Source organism: Panthera uncia, chromosome E3 (assembly GCF_023721935.1).
Source record: "Panthera uncia isolate 11264 chromosome E3, Puncia_PCG_1.0, whole genome shotgun sequence".
Taxonomy (NCBI): domain Eukaryota; kingdom Metazoa; phylum Chordata; class Mammalia; order Carnivora; family Felidae; genus Panthera; species Panthera uncia.
This window is the reverse complement of record NC_064815.1, coordinates 13,889,242-13,913,289: the sequence shown is the minus strand read 5'-3', so window position 1 is coordinate 13,913,289 and position 24,048 is coordinate 13,889,242. Positions and strand designations below refer to the sequence as shown.

Sequence of the window (24,048 nt, the reverse complement as noted above, 5' to 3'; positions counted from 1 at the left end):
AGAGCCTGGAGCCTGTTTCAGATTCTGTGTCTTCCTCTCTCTGACCGTCCCCCGTTCGTGCTCTCTCTGTCTCAAAAATAAATGTTATAAAAAAAAATTTTTTTTTAAAAAGTTGGTCGTAGGGGCGCCTGGGTGGCTCAGTCGGTTAAGCGGCCGACTTCACCTCAGGTCATGATCTCGCGGTCCGTGAGTTCGAGCCCCGCGTCGGGCTCTGTGCTGACAGCTCAGAGCCTGGAGCCTGTTTCAGATTCTGTGTCTTCCTCTCTCTGACCGTCCCCCGTTCGTGCTCTCTCTGTCTCAAAAATAAATGTTATAAAAAAAAATTTTTTTTTAAAAAGTTGGTCTTAGGGGTGCCTGAGTGGCTCAGCCGGTTGAGCATCCGACTTTGGCTCAGGTCATGATCTCGCGGTTTGTGAGTTCGAGCCCCGCATCGGGCTCTGTGCTGACACCTCTGAGCCTGGAGCCTGCTTCGAATTCTGTGTCTCCCTCTCTCTCTGCCCCTCCCCTGCTCACAGTGTCTCTCTCAAAGGTAAATAAACATTAAAATAGAAAATAAGTTGGTTTTAAAAACTACGAAGTCAGTGGAGACTCAAGGTGGTTCAGTGATGTGGTAATGTAACAGGGGGTCTGAGTTGAATTCAGCCTACAGACTGTTCAAGACCCAGGGGCATTTAAAGCTTGTCATTTTTTTTTTTTTTCTTTTTCTGTGAGTTGGTTGGACCGAGGTACAGCCTCCCTCACTATCGGAAGCTGGGCCCTCATCTATCAGCAGGTCTGGGTGCTCCCCTACCTAGGTCAACAGCCAGCCAGGACAGGGGCATCCCCAAGGCTTGGACCGGGCTCCTGGACTAGGGGAATCACTCTCTTGCCCCTTTGCTGGAGTTCAGTCTCTGCCACCCAAGCCGACCCAAGTGGGGGCTCCTGGGGGCCTCACCATGGCTTACCTTTTGCAAGCATCAGAGCAGGGCAACTGGCTTTTTAAAACACTATCTGTGGATGAAAACAGTGACAGTGCAGAATGCAACACATGTTTTTTTGACCTGAAGATGCAGAGCTTAAACCTGTGCACCCTAATCCCGAGGAGATGCACTTCTCCGCCCTCTGCTTAACTTTGGGGGTGTGCTGGTGGGGGGGGTTTGAGGGTTGCTGCGCTATGCTTTGTTTCCTGTTCCAGGTCCACGTTGGGGTGCTCTGAATGAAGGTCAAGCGAGACAACGTGTGCAAAGCACTGGGCATGCGGAGGACCCTTGAGTTACCATCACTCTTGTTCCCCCTTCCCCATGACCTTGCAAACGTCTGCTCGGAGGAGGGCCTGCCAGGGCCAGAGGCCAGGTCTCCGGAAGGGGCTCCCAAGGCTCGCTAGGGTTGCGATTCCGGCTCCTGTCCTGCGACCCCGCCGCCCGCACCTGAATTTAAGGGCTCCGCAGGAGAAGAGCGAAACTCTGGGGAAGAGGGAGGACGGCACAGAGCCAGTGCTTCGGGAAGTGGTGTCTTAGCCCAGTGGTGAGTGAGCCAGCTTGCTGGGTGCGACTTCCGTTTGTCCTCGATCCGAACATCCGCCCCCTTCACCCCAATCCCCTATCTTCACACTGTTCCCTCCATACCCTTTAACCTGAATTTGACCCCACCTTGTCAAGAACTTCACCCCCACCTTCCCTGGTACAACCAGTTTAACAGAGAGGCACCACTGCAATTTTTGGTCCTCGAACGTCAATGGGCAACAGCGGTTACGCCTTCCGGTGTTTACTTAGCACCGACCACGTGACTGAGCACGTGGCTTCCACAGGCGAGCCGGAGCCCACACGGTGGCCTGGCCCAGAGCCTCGGGATGACGACCAGGGAGGGGATGACGATTTTGTAGCAAGCGGCAATGGCAGGGGGAGGGGCGGAGGTGAGGCGAGCTCAGCGAGGACCGTCCTCGAGGGTAGGTAGGGTGGGAGTCGTTGGGCAGGCCCGCTTGGGGACAGCAGCACCAAAGCAGCAAAGCAGAGCAGCTCAGGACATCCAGGGCCCGGCACTCGTCCAGGGGCACGGGAGCCACGCGACTGTGGCGAGCGGTCCTTAGGAACGCACGACCGGGAACGGTAAAGCGTTTAGGCCGCCTCCCGCGGGCAGGCGGCGACTCGAGGCCGTGGGGCCAGCACGGGGCCCGGGGACACGTCGAGGTCGGGCCCGGACTGAGGCCCGAGCGCCTGCGAGGGGTGACGGAAGACTGAGGAACACGGTCGCTCGGGAAATGGGAGTTGTAATAACGGCAGGACGGGCCAAAAATCAAGACCACTTTTTCATTTTTTAAATCAAACACTTTATTTTCCACATAACAAGCGCAAAAAACTCCCAAACACTTTAACAATACAGTTAACGCAGTTATGAATTCAATTATAGATACTACTCAAAGCCCCAAAAGGTCAATCAGCTTAACGTTCCAAACATTTCCAAACGTGGTTTTTCAAAGCTACCTTTGGTTTTTGGAAAAACCAGTGTGGAAGTCAATATACATTGAACGCACTGAACATTCGCTCGTAGGAAGCTGTCCAGTGGCAGCTCACACCCGGCAAGCTGGAGCGCGATTTGGAGTCCTCCACGGAAATACACGCGCAGGTTTGCCCCCGAGCTCCCGCGGCCGGGACAGAGGGCCGTGAAGGGGGGAGAAAAAGGCCAGTCCAGGTTGTGGCATTTCTCGTTTGTAACAGAGGTATGAGTTTGACACTAGAACACTGTCAAGTCATTAAGCTTCATGTTCCAAACGGTCTCTTGCTGAGGCTTGAGGTGGGCACAAATGGTGGGGAAGATGAAGTCACAGAAGAGCTTTGAGCAACCGGATCCCGAAGATGCTCAAAGAGGGTAGGGAGGAGCAAGCTACAGTTTCCCATTGTTCTCACATTATTTCAGGGTGAAATTGTGGAGAAGTTCGGATAGAATGTTCAAATATTTGCTTAGATTTTTACTCGGTTGCTCTATGAGGACCCTCATACACAGCAACGTTGAAACGTTCATTGTAAAAAAAGAGCGTACAAATAAATTCACAAAAAAGAGACAGTTAATGTTGAGCAGCCAAAAAGTCATGGTTTATTATATTGGGAGGGATTTCATAATTCAAACACAACCAAACTGTACATTTTACAATCACATTCTATTTGTAAACAGTTAAAAGCCACTGACTTCTTTTGCATCTTAGGACACAAACAGTTAGCATCAAGGCAATGAAATGATGGCAAATTCTGCGTTGTTAAAATGTTTACCCTCGTTTGGCCCGTCTTCTTTGACTAAGCAAGCATTATAATACCATTTGTGGGCAAAAAAAGGGGGGGGGGGGGCGAGGAGAGAAAGGAAGTTTAAAAACGGTGTAACTCGTTAGTTTGCAACAACATTTAAAATCTTTATACAACGAACAATTCTGTGAGCCCAATACCTTGGCTACAGTATGCATAGTTACTGATTTCGGCTTTAAGGTACAACAGTTCAACATTAACACAGTCACAAGAGAGCAGAAACAGAGAGCCACTTGATGGGATTACAAAAATTATTATCACCTATTGATTATTAGCAAACCATCATCACTCACTAAAAAGACAGCATCTGAAAGCAGAATGTCGACTCCAGCTTCAAGCGTTTTTTTTGTTTTTTCTTCTTTTTTATTTTTTTTTATTTTTGGCAGAGAAAATTCTTGAACAGAGCAATGTGTAGTATCAGTGCTAAAAGTCGGGGTTTTCTTTTTTTCCTATAAGAAACTACAAGGAGGTTTTTTTTTTTTTTTTTTTAATTTTTTATTTTTTTATTTTTTCCTAACTGGGGAACTGGTTTTCCTGAGAACCATGCTCTTCGATTTAGGACAGGAATAGAAAAACAAAAGAACATGGCCAAATGCTGCTCCTTTTTCCCAGAGATAGAAAGCATCTTGTAAATCATCCTCCATTTTTTTTTTTTTTTCTTTTACATTTTTTTTAAATGATGGAAGAGTAAACATTTTTTTTTTTCTCAAAAAACAAACAAAAAAATCTGTAAACAAGAAGGTTCAACGTGGGAACCTTCAAAACAAAATGGAAAGCCTATTCAAAGTGCAGGGCCCGTCCTGGGTGGCAGGGGGGGCTGCAAGTCACAGCTGTGGCCACAGTTTTTCAAACTGCAGAGCGAAATTCTTTAGTTTTAGAACATGAAAACACTGGTGCAATACTTTCATTTATAGTCCTAAGTCAGCATCAGAACTCGATGTTTTAAACTCCACAACACCACAATAAGGTAGGCAAACATCAAGGCATAGTAGAGAGCGCACACCTTTTAAGAACATCCTTGAGTAAACATTTACACTGGAACAGCTGCCCCCCCATATTGCCGATGAGACGGAGAGAACATCATTCAGTGCAAAGTTAAAAGCTCATACATTATCAGCCCAAAAAAATGGTTTTGCCAAAAAAATAAAAAAAATAAAAAAAAAAAGGAAAAGAAAAAAAAGAAAGGGGGGGGAGGAAAACGAAAATGGGGTAAGGGATGGGGAGGGAAACAAGGAAGGCAAAAAACAAAAAACCAAAAAGAAACCAAACCCAAAGGCTAAACATGATGACTATACACGTGAGCTCATTCTATACGGTTTAGCATGTATGGCGCTATTTGGGAGTGTAAATAGATAGATACCTTTTCACATTATAATATTGGCCTGCATGATTCAAGTATTCAAACTGATATGTTTCAGGGAAAACAAAGTGGAAAATGTGCAGAGAATAGCTGTTCCCACAGGTGGCCCCTGGCTGCAGGCGGCGAGCCCAACTTAGTGCTCCTTTCTTTCGCGTCTTGAGGTCACAGTTCGTGAGTCTGCGTCTACGCGCTACATGGACTCTCCACCCCCACCCAGGTGGTCAACAGAAAGAAAAGCATTAATGGGGGACGGGCTGCTCATTCCCCGGGGGTCGCTGCTGCTGGGAGGCCCCCACAGGCTTGTGGAATAATGGGGGGCCCCCCAGAGTGAAGTGCCGTGAAGGTCTCCACAGCTCGTTCCCGACAGCCCAGCACCATTCCAGTGATTGAGATCGGTCCGGCTGGAGAACGAGTGCGAACAGTCGAGGGAGCCCAGCCGGCTCTGGCTGGACCCGAGAGACTGCCAGCCGGGAGAAGGGGTCAGAGACTGACTTTGTGCAAAGAAACGGCTGATCTCCTCTTCACTGGCAAACTCAGCAAGAATAGTAGTGTTCCCCAATACACACCTGGAGGGAAGAGACACGGGGCGCGGTGAAAACTCAGGGTGTCGAGGGGTCTGACCCCAAGTGGGGGGAGAACTCAGCCTCTGCTCCAAGGGCCAGGGGAGGCGGGGAGGCGGCGACAGGCCGGCTGCCCGGGGCGAAAGCTGCCCCGGGGAGTGTGGCTGTGCCCCCAAGACCAAGGCTCCGGTCTCCTACAGGCGACTGAAGAGGTCTGGGGGCCACTGTGGCGGAAGACGCTTCGCCTCCGAGTACTGACCGGGGAGCCTGAGACACGGCGAGGCTGCCGCCCTGTGAGGCGCTCTCACCACGGGGCCCCGCACGCGGGCCCGGAGACGCCGCACAGTGTCATCAGCTGTGCCCTCGCACACAGGGAACCCCAAACTCTTGCATCGTGAGGACGCTTTGCGGGCGTCCCACACCGGCTGGAACTTACATGTGCAGAGACTTCTGTGCCTTCACTACCTCTTCTTTTGAGCTGTAACGGACCAGGGCATTTCCATGTGGGAGGTTCAGGTGGAATGTTATCAGTGGGCCGTGCTGCATGCACAGAGTACGCAGAGTTGAGCCATCGATCTAGGAAACAGTGTGGGGGGCCGCCCGTCAGACCAGCTGCCACGGGGACCATCCAGGGAGGCTGTCCCCGGCTGGGACGCCGCTGCTCTCTCTCCTGCTGCCACTGGTCACTGGGGCTCACTGCTGTGATGGGGTACAGTGCCCCCCTCCCCACCTCCACTGGTCCCAGAGCCGTACCTCTGTGGCCTCTAGACTCCTGGACACTCCCCAGATCCCCACTTCCTTAGTTAGCCATATGCCCCTGCTGTGGCTTCGTGTCTTCTCTCTTCCCTGCCCTGAGGACAGGATTCATCAAGGCACTGCTCCCTGGGAGAGGAGGGGGTGGGCTCTTAACATCCGGCCTCCAGAGGAGGGTGGTCCGGGGACTAAGGAAATGTTCTAGTCTGAGAGGGTGGACCAGGGTTTCTCGAGTGCAGGAAGGACCAGGACCACCTGCTCCAAACTGCTTCAAATGCCCTTAGGAAATGCAGACCCCGAGGAACCTATACTTCGGTCGGCTCCTGGGTACATTTCACAGGGTAAAAAAAAAACCCAGGTCGGACCATAGCCTGCCTGAGGCATCTGAAGATCGTGCCCTGTTGTGTCCTCTGCCCGGCCTTGACATCTGCTTTGTCCCACTTAGCGGGCCTGGGCAGAACCTCCTCTCAAAGCAGACTGGACCCCTTTGCTCCTGTGCCGGCTGGCGTGTGCCCAGCAGCCAGGATGCCTGGAACTCTTACCTGAGGTGTAAGGTTCTTTAGAACAAGCCAATTTGTTATTCTCCCTGAGCTGCTCTCACCCCAGCTGGAACCTAAGGACAAAAAAGGGCGAGTCAGTTTTCCAAGGCTGTGGCCTGAATGTCTTTTACGACACACACTTCCCAGTCAAACGACAGCTATTCAGGAGCATCACCTGGGCCCGTGGCGCGCATCGCTTCCCTCTTACCTGCACTCGTACACGGGGCGCTCTCCCCCCAGGCTCAGAATGCCAGCTCACCCCAGCTCTGACTGGGCCTGACTTCCTGGGACACGTGGCTCTGCCTCTGGGGAGAGTAAGCTCAGACAGCCCCCAGCTCATCACATGGCAGGCGGGTGAGGCACAACAGGCCAGATCCTTTTTCGACCTTTTCAACTGTAAAGCTAAAACGACCTCAAAAGGGTGCTCTCTGGGAAAGGCCTCAGTTTGGGACGACCTCGGGTATCCTTCCATGACTCTGCATGCCTGTCGTACAGAGTGTGAAGCTCGAAGGGGACTTAAAAGCTTGCAATCGGTATCCATCGACAGATGATGGATAAGGAAGATGTGGTTATACACACAACGGAATATTACTTAGCCACAAAAAGGGAAGAGGTGCTGCCGCGTATGGATGGCAACAACACGGATGGGGCTAGAGAGTATGATGCTTAGCGAAATACATTGGACAGAGAAAGACAAACACGTATGATTTCGCCCATATGCAGAATTTAAAGAACAAACGAACACACAAGGCAGAACCAGACCTATATGTACAGAGAACAAACCGATGGCTGCCGCGGCAAGGGGCGGAGGTGGGCAACTTGGGGGCTGGGGGGGGAGTAGGCATAGGCTTCCAGCTGTGCAATGAATAATAAGGCACAGGAAGGAAAGGCACAGCATCGGGGACACGGTCAGCGGCACCGGAACAGCGCATGGGGACAGACGGTCGCCACACCGGTGGCGAGCAGTGACGTGCAGACTTGCTGCATCGTACGTCCTGCACCAGAAGCCACTGCAGGGCTGTGTGTCAGCTGCACTTCAGTTACAAAGAGAAAGCTTGCAATGGCCCAGACGTTCCCACTTCTGCCTGGGTGGGGGGGGGGGGGGGGGGGCCAGGAGCCCCAAGTCTGGCCTTCCGGCTCAGCCCCAGGGCACCCACTCCCAGAACTAAGACATGCTCAAGTCATCCCTACGCGTATCCAGGGTGCCTCACAAAGTCTCCAGTGTGGCTCGGGAAGATGCCGCGGGACAGGGCTCCTGCCTGTCCTTTCTCCCCCTACGTCTCTAGTGACTCCGCCCAGGAGCACTTGCGCCCCGGGGAACACGCTACTCCCTCTGCTCTGCGTGGCTTACTCACCCTCAGCCGCACCCACCCTCATAAGGGGGGTGGGGGTGGGGGTCCCGGGCCACGTTCACCATCTCCCCTCCCTGGGTACTGCCACCAGCCACTTGGCCACGCCCAGCCATGCCTGGGGCCTGAAAGATCCACTCACACACCCGAAACCAATGACATTCATTGGCATTTAGCAGCTTGGAACACATTCAAGTGTTCTTTTCATGTAATTAAAACTCCACCCCCCCCCCCCATGTCCCCCCAAGTGAAACACTGCCAAGCTTTCTTTCAGCCAGTCACGGGTGTAAAGATCAGAAATCACTGGGAGGTTTTACTACTCTTTTCAGCCTAGAGATGGGAAGGCTGCTACAGTTCTGGGCCTGGAGGAGAATGAAGACTGGAACTGTATTTACTGGTAGAATCGGTACACAGCTCTGAGTTAAATCTGTGGCTGTGTGAGTGTGTGTGTCAGGGCGGGGACACAACGCCTGTCCAAATCCCATGCTAGGGGAAGGGAGGAGGGGAGGCGTGTGTGGCGGTGTCCTGGGACAGGCTGCCCTGTGCCTGCTGGCCCCACGGGGTTAAGTCAGCACCGCCTTTCACCCTCGTGTGCCCCTGCTGAAACAGCAAAGGTCAGCATCATCTGGAACACAGGCCAGGCTTCCCTGAACAGGGCCCAGTCTGCAAAGCCAGGCGGGCTGCTTCCATCTTGCCCAGCCTCTACGTGTCTTTGTGACACGGCGATCCTCTGCGGGCTGCTGCGACCCGGAAGCTGTTGTACGGTTTCAGATGCGTTCCCGAGGAACCTCTCAAAGAGAGGTGATGCCCGTTTCGTGAACCGGACCACTGACTGTTGTGTGTGTTTGGGTGTAAGTGTTCCTAAGTAAACCAGACACAACTTAAAGTAAAATTTAAGAGTGACAAGGACATGGAAGTTGCGGAAGATGGTGATGACGGAGAACCGTGTGTTTATCTAAGGTCTAACCCTGCTCCACAGAGGGTAACGCAACATATGCTACTTCAGTCTCTGTTAAACTCAACTGTTCGTGCCGGTTCCTGTTCAGCAAATAAAGCACACGAGACCACCCTGCACATCTCACCCATCTTACCTGGGGTATACCTGGCGTCAGAATTTCCCCATCCTCCACCTACACGAAGGGGAGAGTTATCCCACGTAGACAAGGGTGGCTTCTGACCAGTCAGTCCCGGAGGTGGGCGGGACGGAGCAGTGATGTTTTTAGGTGGTAAAGGGACCTTCCACAGCTCATGAGCCAGAGAGGTGTTTGTAACTGAACCAGGAGACCATGTCAATTTGGAATCACTATTTCTGGCTACTCACAGGGAGAAAACACAGCAGAGAGGGGGGGAGATAATACTTTTAGAAAAGAGAAAATTTAAATAATGATAGCACCCATTCTCCCACGAAAAGCAAACCAATCAAAAGACTGTCAAAAATCCCCAAATCAAACTAAACAGCCAAAAAACCACAAAAACCAAAATGAAACTGCTCCCTTGACTCAAAACAACTCAGACCATTCATCTAATATTCTTAATAATTTCAAGACTTGTGAAATTCTTAGCCCAGTGTACATAACTGTACTGTAATCGAAACTGAAACAAAGCTAAAAACACTCTGGATTGCACTAAAATAGCAACCGGGAGCACATTCCCTTCATGACCATAAGTGAGCCACTCGAGACCGCCACATGGATCATTACAGAGATTTTAGAACTCTCTGGTTGACACACAGGAAAAAGGACCACAATAGTAGTCAGGCGGTGTCCTCAGGGGGTCTCCACCGCAGACGTTCACTGGGGGCCTGTGTGCGCTAAGCGCCCAGCTGCTGGGCACTTGGTGTGTGCTCTCTCTCTAGTCCCGACACACATCCTACCGAGGAGCACAGAGGTTAAGCAACTTGCCTATGGGTCCCGCACACAGCCAGGATTCAAACCTAGGCCTGTGTGGCTTAAAAAAGAAAGGGGGAAAAAAAAGCCAGCAAGCTCACTTCCTGAAGCATGCAGCCTCGTGGCAATCGGGGTGTGTGGGATCAGGCACACGGTAAACTATTTCAAAATAATGCTAAAAAACCATGGGGGGGCGGGGGTGCAAGAGGATGGAGAATTTTATAACTTCTGTCACTGTCCACCATTTTTCTACTTGATTCATAACGTGCACGTCCTGTAAGTCAGCGTGACTTCGAGTGTGGTCAGAAGACTGGTCACAACAGTTTCCTACTGGTGTGTGACAGCCGAGTACAGAAATTCAGAGTGAGTGTCTGTAAACCGACAGCAACGTGACATTGCCACAACTTGCACTTTTCCAGCAACTCCAAGTTCAAGTTTACTACACTTCATAAAATTATCAGTCTGTGAAGGATTAGAAATTACAAAAATAAAAGCTTCTTCATTGGAGAAGCGCTCTGAGAGAACGCGCACTAACTAAGCTGGCTCTCAGATAGGAGTGACAGCAGGCTGTTTTCGGAAAAGACTGCTGGGTACGGTCCATTTGCAAAAAGGGATCAATGGGGTTACGAGTACTTTCCCAGGCTCAGAAATATACTCTCCTCCCTCCCCGAAAAGCCTTTAGACAAAAAGGAGAGCCCCCCCCCCCACCCGCTCTGACGGGGCCTCGGCAAGCCCGGACGAGCCCACCTGAAGTGCTTTGTGCTGTACTGCTGAGGGGAACGTTGTAGTTGGAGGCACGAATGGATGACCAGGCACTAGTTGAAGGCAGCGTGGTGTTCAAGGATGAGGATGACCCTACGTGGGGGAAGAGCCCAATTAGTCATCCCCAGAGCAAGGGACGTACGTGGTGCCTGAGAAGCAGCAGAAGCACCCGGTGAGGCTGCAACGTAACAGCACGGCCCAAGAAAGGAAAGCGGACGCCGGGGTCCGGGGCCGCTGCCCGTGCCCACAGCCGCACCTTCCTGTCCGCTCATCATCCTGGTGCGGCTCGGGGACGTGGCTCCCCTCCTCCGCCTGATTCTCAGCACCGTCCGTGTCACTATCCGTGACACGCTCGGAGACAGCGGGCCTCCTAGTCCCCGTCCCCGCTCCAGGAGGGCTCGATCCTCCCACCCCCAAGCCCCGTCTCAGCTCCAGGGACTTTTTGGTACACGCCCCCTGCCCAGCACCACTCGCTACTCTGGGCTGGACCGTGACAGCTCTGTCCTGGCTTCCCACTCCAGTCCCCCCTGCTCGCCGCGGCCAGCCCGCCCGCCCACCTGCGACCGCAAGTCTGGGGCTCAAAACCTTCAATGGTGTGCTTCTTCTAACATCGAATCCAAACTCCTCTTCTGGCTATCTTGTACAAAAAGAAGCCCGTTTCTGCAAGCCACCAGATGCTTCCGTTAAGAAGCTGTGAGGCTCTACACTTGGCTCTGTCCTGCTTTCCTCTGGGAGAGCAGTGGGTACGTCCACCACTTCTACACAGCGGCCTAAATTCAGCCATTTTACAACGAGGAGGATTCCGTCCTTACCACTGTGATATGGCCAACACCTGTTCACGAATGATGCATTTACCGTAAAATGCTGACCGCTTTACATTTTATTACAAGCTGGCTAGCGGAATAGGAGGATACAGGTTTCAGAAACGGAAAATACTTCCATCTCATTCATCCTTTTCCAGGAGTGTGCACAGAACCCTGCAACTGGGCTGAAGAATAACCATATGGTAGGTGGCGGGACGATTTCCTCTGATACCCCACTAAAACGTGTGTCTGAGCGAGACCCTTAACTTGGCCTTAATTTTCACTTTCGGGAAAACAAGGAAAGCTCAACTGCTTCTTCCCACGAAGTCCTTTAACACCCAGAGTGCATAAACAATTAACGACAGAAAATCTTTTACAAAAAGCAGCACCCGTTTCTTAACGATGTCAACACTGAAGCCACATGTAAAGCAGATAAACACCTTTTAATTGTTACTACAATTACTGGAGAGCAAACGTTCGCTGGAGCTTTGTGTTACCTGATGCAGTGAATATGTTTGTTTACCATATCAAGTGCTAATAAGTCCCCATCGTTTCTAAAGTGGCAAAGAGTCACCTCTGGGAAAATGGAGAATTCTCTTTTTATTTTCACTATTCCCTTGGATGTCAGGTGCTGTGCTGTAAGTTTCACATCTGCTTTGGACCATTCTTAAACCACATCATCCAGCATCATTCAGAAATTCTGACTTGCGCCGCCTACGTACCACTGTTCCTGTCCCTGAGGTGGTCAACTTCCCGCACAGTATTAATTGAAAGATTGTTTATGACACTGCCAGGAGTGACGTAAGGGTCAGTTTCAGGGTCGATGTTTGGATAACCTTTCCATGGTTCACCAGGGCGAAATTCTGGGAAGGAAATACTTAAAATTAGTCCAGGCTTATTTGTCACTTAAAAATCCGTTATTAAATATCCAAAACTTTTATTCCTAAAGTCCACGCAATTCTCCTGATTCAGTTACCAGAATTAGTGTAACATAAGCTGCTACTTATGAACAATTTGCACATTTTTGCTAGTGAAATAATTTCTCTGCGCTTGCATATTTTTAAACACTAACATTTTAAAGCGCTTTATTAAATCACAAGCCATAGCAACGCAACAGAAAAGGCGGCCGTAAGTACATTTGTGGTGACTCCTCAGCCCACAGAAAACACGGTCAAGTTGGTCCCCCAACACGGCGAAGAGGAACAACGAACGGAGGTTTTGTGCTATTCTTCACGCTGGCCTGCGGGACTGACTCCGCTCTCGCCGCCTGGAGCGTAGGGGCACCGGTAACGGGCCAGACCCGCTCGCTGGCCCAAGACCTGATGCTCAGCTTTCCATGCGTCCTATCTGTGTCCCCCCCACCCTCGGCCCAGGACTGGGCTACAGTAGAACCTACAACCTCTAGAGATAACACAACCTTACTGGGAAGAAACCCCCACGGAGGAAGCCGGCAGCACTTTACCTGGTGGCCAATTAACACTGCTAGAGCCGTTAGGCGATTTGGCACGTGGCCAGCCGTCTCCTATTGAACCTGGAGGACTGGCTGGAGAAGTACTGCTGTTCATAAAGTCATAGGGAACAAACGGAGACTCTTCCAGCCTGAAACCACTTGAAATAGCACCTACAGAGGGAGACACAGGACAGTGAACATGAGGCAAAATATACGCGTGATTTATTTCTTGCGGTTTCTCCAATAGCAAGAGAGAACTCGTCATGGGTCTGCGGGTTCCAAGTTGTGTTCTGCAGGCCATGTGAAAAGGCAAGGCGAAAACAAGGCTCTGCACTCTCCCAGACTTCAGTCACTTTTCAGGCTCTCATGTACCGAGATCTGGAAATTATCATCATGAATTTTATTTCCGGAAGGATAATAAGGACCAGAGCCATCAACAAGTGACCCGGGTATGGGTACGGGTACACACTTCTTTTCAAATCGTTAAAACACTGGTATCTTGGCCTACATGGAGACCGAGCACAGTGAAGTCTCTGTCCAGGAGGTGTGTGTGGGGGGAGGATGGGCAGGGGGTGATGAGGAGTGATGGAGAGAAGAAAAGAACCGTGGAAAAGGAAGAATGATGGTGGGGAACACTGTGAGTGCCAAAGAGGTGTACCCGAGAATCGAGACTGCTATGCATGTAATGAAGACAAATATCCTTTTTTTTCAGGATGTTTATATTTCTACTTATACACACCCCCTCGTGACCATACCACATTAGTGAAGCTACCTGTTATCAAAATTGAGTGTGAAATCCCACAAAAAGACAATTTATGCTCACTTAGAAATTGTCACTTGTTTCCTGATGACTTATTCTCCACACTGATCTTTGTTTTGTCTTATTAAAAATTTTTTTAAATCTTTATTTATTTTTTTGAGAACAGAGCATGAGTCGAGGAGGGGCAGAGAGAGAGGGAGACACAGAACTGGAAGCAGGTTCCAGGCTCTGAGCTGTCAGTGCAGAGCCCGACGTGGGGCTCGAACTCACGGACCGTGAGATCATGACCTGAGCTAAAGTCAGACGCTTAACCAACTGAGCCACCAAGTGCCCCTGTTTATTTATTTTTAATAGATATACCTTGTCTATTTTTTGCTGACAGCAGAGTGCCTGACACAGAGCTTGAACCCACGGACCGTGAGATCATGACCTCGCCAAAGCCAGACATTTAACTGTCTGAACTATGCGGGGGCCCCTAATTACCTTCTATTAATTGCTTCATGGGAGAAGGTGCAGAAGATGGGAAATGAGATCGTATAGGCGGCAGGTGTAGTTGAAGCAAGCAGAGCTGGATTTACGCCACAGAAATGCTGTGTCTTAGAGGCGGGCGTGTGAGCGGTGACCATAAGGAAGGCCAACACCGCCTGGGCACTAGTGTCTCACCCTGTCCTAGTGCTTGAGTGCTTCTGAGGTGTTGCCTTATTCACCCTCCAAACACCATAGGAGGTATTATTATACTCCCACTTAGCAGGTAAAGGTTAAGTTACTTGCCAACAGCTAATAAATAGCAGAGCTAGGTCTCAAATCCCAGGTCTGTGTCTATTTTGCCATTTTGCCATCATGTCAACTACCACTCCCACGCTTAAGAAAAATTCCAAATGTGATATGCCACTGAGTGGCAAATGTAACTTAGAATTCAGGTCTGTTTGATTCAGGGTTCGATGTTCTTTCTACCACGTGACCATTTCACCTTCCATTTCTGATAATCATCAGTCCAAGGTTCACAAACTAGCAAACTGACCTTTAAGCCAAGGTTACTCAAATAAAGTTTCAAGATAAAAATCCAGTGGAGAGGACCGAATGTCACAAACGTGTTAATCAGAGGGACAGATTTGATGCTGCTTAGGTTAGAAAGCAGAGAGGCTCTCCTGGCTGCCACCCAACCCCCCCCCCCCCACGCCCATTATCTTAAATCACTAAGTCCTATCAATTCTGCTTCCTACAATTTTTTGTTTTGCACAACTGCAACAATTTAGTTTTGATAGAGCGCGCATGCCGCTGAGCGAGTGAAGGCAGGGCAGAAGGAAGAGGGAGAGAGAGAATCCCAAACAGGCTCCAATCTCAGTCCAACTCGGGGCTTGATCCCATGACCCTGGGATCATGAGCTCAGCTGAAACCAAGAATTGGATGCTCAACCGGCTGAGCCACCCAGGTCCCCCAAATGCAGTGATTTCTGAATTATTTTGTTTTGGGTCCCTTGTATGCAAAGAGTTGGATTTTGCTTTATGATTCAATCTGAATTTATTTTGATAAATTACTTTGGCTCATTCTGCTTATCAATTTTATATATATTTTGGTTCTAGTTTCTCATATTATTTTATATGATGCCTTTTATTTCTTCACAGATTCTTTTTTTTTTTAAGTTTACTTATTTTGATAGAAAGAGAGAGAGAGGGAGGGAGAGGGAGGAGAGAATGAGAGCAGGGACAGGCAGAGAGAGAGAGGAGAAAATCCCAAGCAAGCGCTGTGCTGTCGGCACAAAGCCCAGACTTGGGCTTCAAAATCACAAACTGTGAGATCATGACCTGAGCCGAAATCAACCGTCGGGTGCTTAACTGACTTGACCACCCAGGAGCCCCGATTTCTTTATAGATTCCTTAAAAACTCTAAAAATACCTGTTTTTCTCTTTTCTGAAAATGTGGAAGACTTACGTTTTTGTTTCAGTGGGTGTCTTTGTAACTTGTTTAATCTCGTCTTCAAAAAATTCTGAGATATAGCTGACGTATAACACTGTGTTAGTTTCAAGTGCACAACGTAAGAATTTGATGCTCTTATGTACTGTGAAATGATCATATAGCTCTTGAGTAATGACTACACTGGGTCAGGCTACACTGTCTCTTGTTTGGCTAAGCTCTGGATCAGGCACAGAAGTTTCCCAGCTGATCTCCTCGCCCCAGCTGATCTCCACTCCCCAGGTCTCCACAAAGCAGCCAGAGTAATCCCAAATACAAAACATGCCACTTCCCAGCTGAACGTTCTCCAACAGGTCTCCATTGCAGAGGGGGGAATACTCAAACTCTTCAATCATTTATAAGGCCTCCACCCATCAGCCCTGGGTTCTCCTCTCATCACCTCTGCTTGGTTAACTCCTGTTATCTTTCGTAATCTCAGCTTAAGAGATCACAACCTTCTTCTGGAATCCTTCAGCTACTGCCCTCAACCCCAAGACGGAAATAAATATTCTATATATGTACCCCCACCACAGAACAACGTGCTGGGTGCTGATGAGGGGAAAAGATTTTATCAACTGCCTTCTAGTTGTAGGATCTTAAGACCATAAAGCTTCCCAGATAACCTGGTCCAACCCTTCTGCGACGCACGCACAACTTCCTGGTCAGATGTCCTTGCCATTCCACCCTACCTCACTTAACGAATCTGTCTTTTCTTACGCCGGAAGGTGTGCAGTAAAGAGTTAGGACAGTAGGCCCAGAGTACACATTACAAAGAGCTACGAGACTGGCCCTCCCTCACTCCTGGGCTCCTCCAAGCCCACAGCATATCCTGCAGATAAGAGTACCTTTGCATACCCTGCACCTCAGCCAAGCCAGATAATTTCTGGTAACAAGGTGACTTCTGGTGAACATCTACTTCTGTCTGCCCGAGGCCTGGGTCATACAGTATTTTTATCAGATCTCTGAGAGGTGTGCGGGGATTGGAGACCGCGTAACACAACCACGCAGGTGCTAATGCCTATGTGACTGACCCCCCGATAAAGACCCTGGATGCCAAGGCTTGTGTGAGCCTCTCTGGTCAGCAATACTTTGTATGTGGTTTCACACACTGTGGCCGGAGAATGAAGTCCGTGAAACTTCACTGGGAGAGGACAACAGGAAACTTCTCCTGGACTCTGCCCTATGCACCTTTTTCCTTTGCTGACTTCCGTCTGTATTCTTTTGCTGTAATAAAGCATAACCATGAGTCATACAGCTTTCCTGACTTCTGTCAATTCTTCTGGCAAACCAGTGACCTTGAAAGTGGTCTTGGGGACTTCTGACACAGAAGGTCTCCTGGGTTCGCCCTTTCTTCTCTGCTCCACAAGTAACTTATTACTAGCTCTCTATGGTGATAAACAGAGACCCCATCTCAGACAGTGTTGTGAGCAGTCAATGCCGGCCAAAGCCTTCCCCAGCCTCAGCTCGGGTCTGACGCGAGCCTGAACACTACCATCACATGCCTCCCCCTTAAAGATGATCTCTACCCTGCTCCACTGCTAGGGGACAACAGCCCCTCTCTTCCACAACAGGGAAGCACAAATGCCAACATGAACTCAGGGTTGATGAAGACGCGAGGGAGGTTGGCTACAGGCAAACTCGAGAGCGAGATCTCTCTGGTTAGGGATTGTAGGCAAATCTCTTTCCCCCAGTGGAAGGGAGGGCACAGGTGTGAGGGGAGGGAGAAGAGAAACGGAACAAGCCCCGCACTCCCAAGTACGTGCAAACGCAAAAGGCAAATGCTGCCACCCGGGGCTGGTCGGGGGTGGGGGGTGGGGGGTGGGGGTGGGGACCACGGGGCGGGGCAGCGAGCGCACCAGCAGGCAGCTACCCCGCTCCGGGTGGTCACTGCTCCGGAGCTCCGTGCCGCCAGGCCTGCTTGTTTCTAAGAGACGCCACAAGTCTGAATTTGTGCGTGAAGTTTTCTGAATGTTTACACGGATGCTGAAAAAGATGATCTCAAAATCGTGAGGGTCTAACAAAACATAACACGTGGGCCGGCACCTAGCTGAACACCGACAGCCAGGTGTGAATTTGATTATAAGCGAGAAAGGGAAACCGCAGTGAACTATCAATAATGGGAATAGGATGATTAACATTCCTCTCCCTCTTCTTAATATAAGGAAAGGGAAAAGCAAAGCCAACAAAAAAGATTCCGAGTCTCTGCTGGGAGAGAGGCCAGCAGGAGCCACCGATCAGGAAGGAGCAGCCCCGGGAGGGGAGAACGTGAGAGTGTGAGGAACTGGAGGGTAGTAGTGTAAGAAAAAGCACTTCTTTACACAGACTGCAAAGCTTTCTGAAAAAGCCAACACTCCGAGACTCGACATTTAGCAGGCTCTCACATACAGATATCAAACCATCTTTCCTTCTGGAGCTGAAGACCAAAACCACAACCGGGTCAAGAAGTATTTCCGAAATCATTTTTACAGAGGAGGAAAAAATACAATGACAAAGAAAGAATCAAAGCAACCAAACAGAATACATCAGATCAAACATTCTTGATTTTGAAAAAATTTTTGAGAGAGAAGGAGAACCTGTGCAGGGGGTCCAGGGGGAGGGGCAGAGAGAGAGAGAGAGAGAGAGAGAGAGAGAGACAGAGACAGAATCTTAAGTAGGCTCCATGCTTAGCCCGAAGCCCAACACAGGGCTCAATCCCACAACCCCGGGATCACGGTCCAAGCTGAATTCAAGAGTCGATCGCTTAACTGACTGAGCCACCCAGTGCCCCATTCTTAATTTTTAAGGGGATGAAATGTAAGTCTGGAGATACCGAAATAATACCTATGAAACAAAAACCACTGGTCTTGGGTTAGTTACTATCAGCTATGCCACCTGCTCAAGTACAGACAAGGAGAACATTCTGGGAGCAGAGAAGCATGTAAATATTAAGTAATTTGTATTACTAATAGAAATATTTTTAAGAAAAGAAAGAATGACTAAGTTTCAAGCATCAAATTAAGTAAATAAAGAACAGCAGGGATCTAGACTGGAGCAAAGAAAAAGGATCAACCTCTTCCTTATTCGGAAGAAGAGCACTTTCCTAGAACATATATAAGAATAAAAGTATTTACTGTTTAAGCTAGTAACTAAAAAACTTAAGAATTTACTGCTTACACTGCAGATTTATGCAAAAACAGTCCATGCGATAAAATGAGTGGGAAAAAAAGATCAACATTAAGTTGTAAAAGAAGATAAAATATAAATACAAAATCATTTGATTAATTGAAGCCAATGAAGGACACACAGGAACGGGCTGCTTACAGGAAGGCCCCGCCGCCCAAATGGGCACACACCAGGTGCCAAGCTGCAACGGAAGAGCTTGACGGCTGTTACCGCATTCAGTCCCGTTAACAATTCTGGGAGGGCTCATTTCCTTTTGCAGGTGCAAACACTGTGGCTTAAGGAGTTTAGGAACTGGGATGAAATCCTAAGTGTATGTGACTTTAAAATCTATGCTGAGGACCCCATTTATGTGACACACACCATGTACCGGCGTGCCCTGGGTCAGTATGCCGAGCACTGTAGGGTACATGAGGGATGTGACACCTGCCACAGCAGTGCACGGAAGGCAAGAGGTCATTTTTACAAAGAAACTGAGGCTCAGATAAGCAGGGCAGACATGGAAAACTCCATTTTACCCTGAGAAGACAGAAAACCGTATGACAGAAGCGTTTCTCTGGCTCTCTACATCTGACCTCTCCAGCTACTCCTTTCACTAGAGCCACACCTGGATGCTGTCCTTGTTCTTTTCTAGGCTCCACTGCTCTGGGCAACCTCGTCCATGTCCATGACCTCAACATTCTGATGAATACCAAACCTTATTCTAGCTCAGATTTTTCTTCTGAGCGCTGGCCTCTATTCCTGATTTCTTTAGAAAACATTTTTTTTTAATGTTTTATTTATTTTCGAGAGAAAGAGACCAGGAGCAGAGGAGGGGCAGAGAGAGGGAGACACAGAATCTAAAGCAGGTTCCAGGCTCTGAGCGGCCGGCACAGAGCCCGACGTGGGGCTCCAACTCCAAACTTCAAGATTGTGACCTGAGCCGAAGTTGGACGCCTAACCGACTGAGCCACCCAGGAGTTACCCCCCCTTTTTAAAGTTTATTTATTTTGAGAGACAGAAAAAGTGTCAGCAGGGGAGGGGCAGAGAGAATCCCAAGCAGGCTCTATGCTGTCAGGGCAGAGCCTGATGCAGGGCTAGATCTCATGAACTGTGAGATCATGATCTGACCCAAAATCAAGAGTCGGGCGCAGGGCGCCTGGGTGGCTCAGTCGGTTAAGCGTCTAACTTCAGCTCAGGTCATGATCTCATGGTTCTAGCCTCACAACAGGCATTGTGCTGACCGCTCAGACAGAGCCTGGATCCTGCTTCAGATTCTGTGTCTCCCTCTCTCTCTCTCTCAAAAATAAACATTAAAAAAAAAAAATTCTTTTTTTAAAAAAGAGTTGGGCACTTAACCAACTAAGCCACCCAGGCACCCCACCCCAAGCCCAGTCTTAAAGGTCAAGGGGTTGGGATGAAGGAGAGAGGCCCAGGAGGTACGTTACGGATAATCATGTATTTGCACAAGGACTTATGTTAGTTACCCAGCCCTTCCATCCTTAATTCTAAGGCTCTTTTTGGTGCACTCTCTCCTCATCCACTGCCTTCTGCCTCACTTACACTGCTTGGAGTCTTCTGTGTCTCTGGGTTGAAAGTTTAAGATGATTTACGGCACAAAGTGGTCTGTGATTTGCTCATTCTGGCCTCTACTGTCCTAGATTCTTCTTCCTCCCTTTGCCCCCTCACCTCCGTGACACGCGTGCATAACAGAACCCCGCGGGTTGTCCTGCGTTTGAACTTTTCAAATGCTCTACTCTTTTTGCCATCCTCTCTCTACCCCTTCATGTGGTCTGAAGACCCGCTTCTTAGTCTCCGTATAAAAGCCTTTCCAGACCCAGCGCACCGACAGGTTGTCGTTCCTGCCCCCTGCCACCCCCCAACAGTGAACCGCACACTGCCATCCCACGTGTGCCAACATCTCAGTCCGTCCGTGTTCCTGGCACCTACCACAGGGTGTAAAAGCTGTTACATGCTGACTTTTGCTACCAAACCAAAGAGCTCCGTTCAGGGCAAGTACTGCTCCTGGCTCATCTATGCTCAATGGTGTGCGTGCGTGTGCATGTGTATCTATGTAGTCCAGGTGGCCAAGAACGGTCCTTTGGAAAGCAGAAAATGTTCCACTAACATTTGCTAGATGGATTGATGTTAAACAGGTTGAAAATTATATTTCTAAAAAACAAATGTAACTAACAGATGAAAAGACAATAATATTGAAATCTCTATGATTTACACAAAGCAACAAAATACATGAAGAAAATGTGCCATTATACAAAACGCTGACAGAAATCAAATTATGCTGGGAGTTTTTAATACCCTCCCCATCATACTAAATTAAGTAAATGTTAAGTAGAACACTAGAACGACCAAATCTATTGCAAAAACCTAAATGACCATTAAAGAGGGACAAATTTTTAAACCCCAAATGTATACTGAATCTCGATTTTGTACAAAATCATTAATTGTGTTAATTGTGCCTTTTTAAAAATTTAACTAAGATTTAATAACTAATAAGCACTTTTTAATAATGAGGAAAGGGTCTACGTGGATTTGGCTACAAATACAGACATTTAAGAGAAAATAAAAGCCTAAATTTAGTATTTTATAGGCTTTTGTTTTGTTTGTTTAAGTACAACATGTAAGAATGTATTTCATACCATGTTTGCTGGAGTTTTGATCCAAAGATGTGTTCACAGAAATGCTGTCCACTGTAGTCCACTTCCTTAGTCTTGACTGTGGCTCTTTAATACTGTTCATATCCATATTTACATTCAAGTTTGAGTTCAAGCCTAAAAACAAAACAATATTTTAATAGAAAACCACTTTATAAAACATAACATGTTTTCCTTCCAATACCACGACTTCCATTTTCTAGAAAAAAACATGTAACTAATCTAATGTTTTTAATCCTGTGACCTGTGACTGTTCCTTAGCAGGTATCACCCTACAAATGTGCACAGCCAAATGATTACAGACAAGCACAAGGTAGGCAGAACACTGTGGGCCCCTGGCCAAGGTTGTGTAGAAATCCTCAATAGATATTCTAATATTCAATAACCCAATGTTTTCAAACCATGAAACTGTTAAAACTATAAAACTATAATTGTGTTAATGTGGAAAACTATTTCTCTACAGAATATGATTATTTTAAAATTCCTTGGTGGGGCACCTTGGTGGCTCAGGCAGTTGGAGCATCCAACTCTTGATTTCGGGCTCAGGTCATGATCTCAGGGTTCTAGGATCAAGCCCCACATTTGGCTCCATGCTGAGTGTGGAGCCTGCTTAAGATCGTCTCTCTCTCCCTCTGCCCCTCTTGTGCTTGCTCTCTCTCAAACGATAAACAAGCAAACAAATAAATTTCCCTGGTAAAAAGACAATTTTAAGGAAGCTCAATATTAAAGTTTATCTCCAATAAAACAGATCTCTTTAGCTATCCCCCAAGAGCACCACGCATGAAGAAACATAGGGAATCACGTTCAGTTATCTTTTGCTTATAAACAAAAGTTTTCAACTGGCTGGCCAGCCAAAGGACACCGTCATTGAAAAGCAAAAATGTCCTGGGGCGCCTGGGTGGCTCGGTTGGTTAAGCATCTGACTTTGGCTCAGGTCACAATCCCATGGTTCGTGAGTCTGAGCCCCGCATCAGGCTCTCTGCTGTCAGTGCGAAGCCTGCTTTGGATCCTCTGACCCCCTCTCGATCTCTGCCCCTTCCCCACTTGTGCTCTCTGTCAAAAGTAAAACAAACATTAAAAAAAAAAAAAAGTAAAAACGTCCTGCTCTAATAGAGACTCCCATATCTCAAGGCGCAACTTCCTTGACCTTTGGTGATGAAACACATCACACTCAGATACTCTGTTGGAACAGGATGGAAATTTCCATCTTGCATACTGTGGGTCAGAAAACTGACTGTTAAGCCAGGGTTTCTTTTTTTTTTTCAACGGTTTTTTTTTTTTTTTTTTTTTAATTTATTTTTGGGACAGAGAGAGACAGAGCATGAACGGGGGAGGGGTAGAGAGAGAGGGAGACACAGAATCGGAAACAGGCTCCAGGCTCCGAGCCATCAGCCCAGAGCCTGACGCGGGGCTCGAACTCACGGACCGCGAGATCGTGACCTGGCTGAAGTCGGACGCTTAACCGACTGCGCCACCCAGGCGCCCCAAGCCAGGGTTTCTTAAGTGTGATCCAGGGACCATCAACATCAGAATCATCTGAGATTCTTGTTAAAAATGAACACTTTTCAATGGGAGCCAGAATCTCTGGCCACATAGCCAGGTGGTTCGTATTTTAAAATTTCAAAACAAATAGTTTTAAATACTTGGGTTTGACGACAGTCCATGTGATATCAGGTCAAACTTAAAAACTTTAATAACGTGGGGCGCCTGGGTGGCTCAGTTAGGTGACCAACTTTGGCTCAGGTCAGGATCTCACGGTTTGTGAGTTCGAGCCCCGCACTGGGCTCTGTGCTGACAGCTCAGAGCCTGGAGCCTGCTTCGGATCCTGTGTCTCCCTCTCTCTCTGCCCCTCCCCCATTCACACTCTGTGTCTCTCTCTCAAAAATGAATAAAACATTAAAAAAACACTTTAATAACGTAAATTCTCTAATATCATCCCAATTTTTGGAAGACAGCAATTACATTTGCTGTTCTCTGGACTCATCAACCAGACCCAAGACTCGGCAAATTTTTCTGTGAAGCTTCAAATAGTAAGTATCTCAGGCTCTGTGGGCCACAAGGTCTGTGGGTCTCTGTGCAACTCTGTTGTAGCACAAAAGCAACCACAGAAAATATGCTAACAAAAGACCATGGCTGTGTTCCAATAAAACTTTCTTTACAAAACCAGGCCACCGGCCAAATGTGGCCAACAGGCTCCAGTCTGCCAATGCCTGATTTAGACAACCATGCTGTGTTGGTATGGGTTAGGCAGACCTCTTAACCAGGAAAATGTATCTCTCTGTCCTTGCTGAGAGTCCGCAGCAATACGAGGGGGAGCCAGAGTGAAGCGAAGCAGGGCAACAGCAGGCCCCACCCCGCCCACGGCCAAGAGCAGGCTAGCTCGTTAGCTGTCTTCAACACACTTGGGCTGGCTACCAATCAAGCTGGCTTTCGAGAAGCCATTTTAAGGGAAAAGAGAGAAAGCAGAAGCAAAAGCAAAATCAACAGAGTGTCGACAATCAAGGCTCAAAATATAATCAGAGGCACAAAGAGAAAAGAGACCCAGGGAGGGGGAAAACATACAAGCCTGAAGTTTCCAGAGGGAGACAGGGAAAGAAAGGAAGAGGGGGGCTACTGCAAGGGCAACAGAGGCAACCCTCCTGCCTCTGTGTCCTACACTCAACACTCAAGCCAGAAATCACCCCTAAAGACTCAGACAATCGTGACAATTTCAGGCGCTGCCCCACAGAAGCCACTCATCCCAGTTATTCCCCAAAGCAGCACTGCTCCGGGTGTCTCTGGCATGTGGTTA

At 48.5% G+C, this 24,048-nt stretch overlaps 1 protein-coding gene across 10 annotated transcripts in view; it reads right to left on the bottom strand.

Moving 5' to 3' along the window:
- Positions 1-3,742: 3,742 nt before the first annotated feature.
- Positions 3,743-24,048, bottom strand: part of TNRC6A (trinucleotide repeat containing adaptor 6A) — a 98,512-nt gene continuing 78,206 nt past the window's right edge. For 9 of the 10 annotated variants that reach the window (XM_049638444.1, XM_049638445.1, XM_049638450.1 and 6 more), the window contains 8 exons: positions 21,243-21,374; positions 12,747-12,905; positions 12,007-12,147; positions 10,467-10,574; positions 8,925-9,146; positions 6,488-6,558; positions 5,629-5,768; positions 3,743-5,198 (listed from right to left, as the gene is read on the bottom strand). In XM_049638444.1, the coding sequence (XP_049494401.1) occupies positions 4,823-5,198; positions 5,629-5,768; positions 6,488-6,558; positions 8,925-9,146; positions 10,467-10,574; positions 12,007-12,147; positions 12,747-12,905; positions 21,243-21,374 (1,349 nt within the window). In that variant the 3' untranslated portion in view covers positions 3,743-4,822. Of the gene's footprint in view, positions 5,199-5,628; positions 5,769-5,945; positions 6,075-6,487; positions 6,559-8,924; positions 9,147-10,466; positions 10,575-12,006; positions 12,148-12,746; positions 12,906-21,242; positions 21,375-24,048 lie in introns of those variants that run through there. The other variant, XR_007459514.1, reaches the window with a different exon arrangement.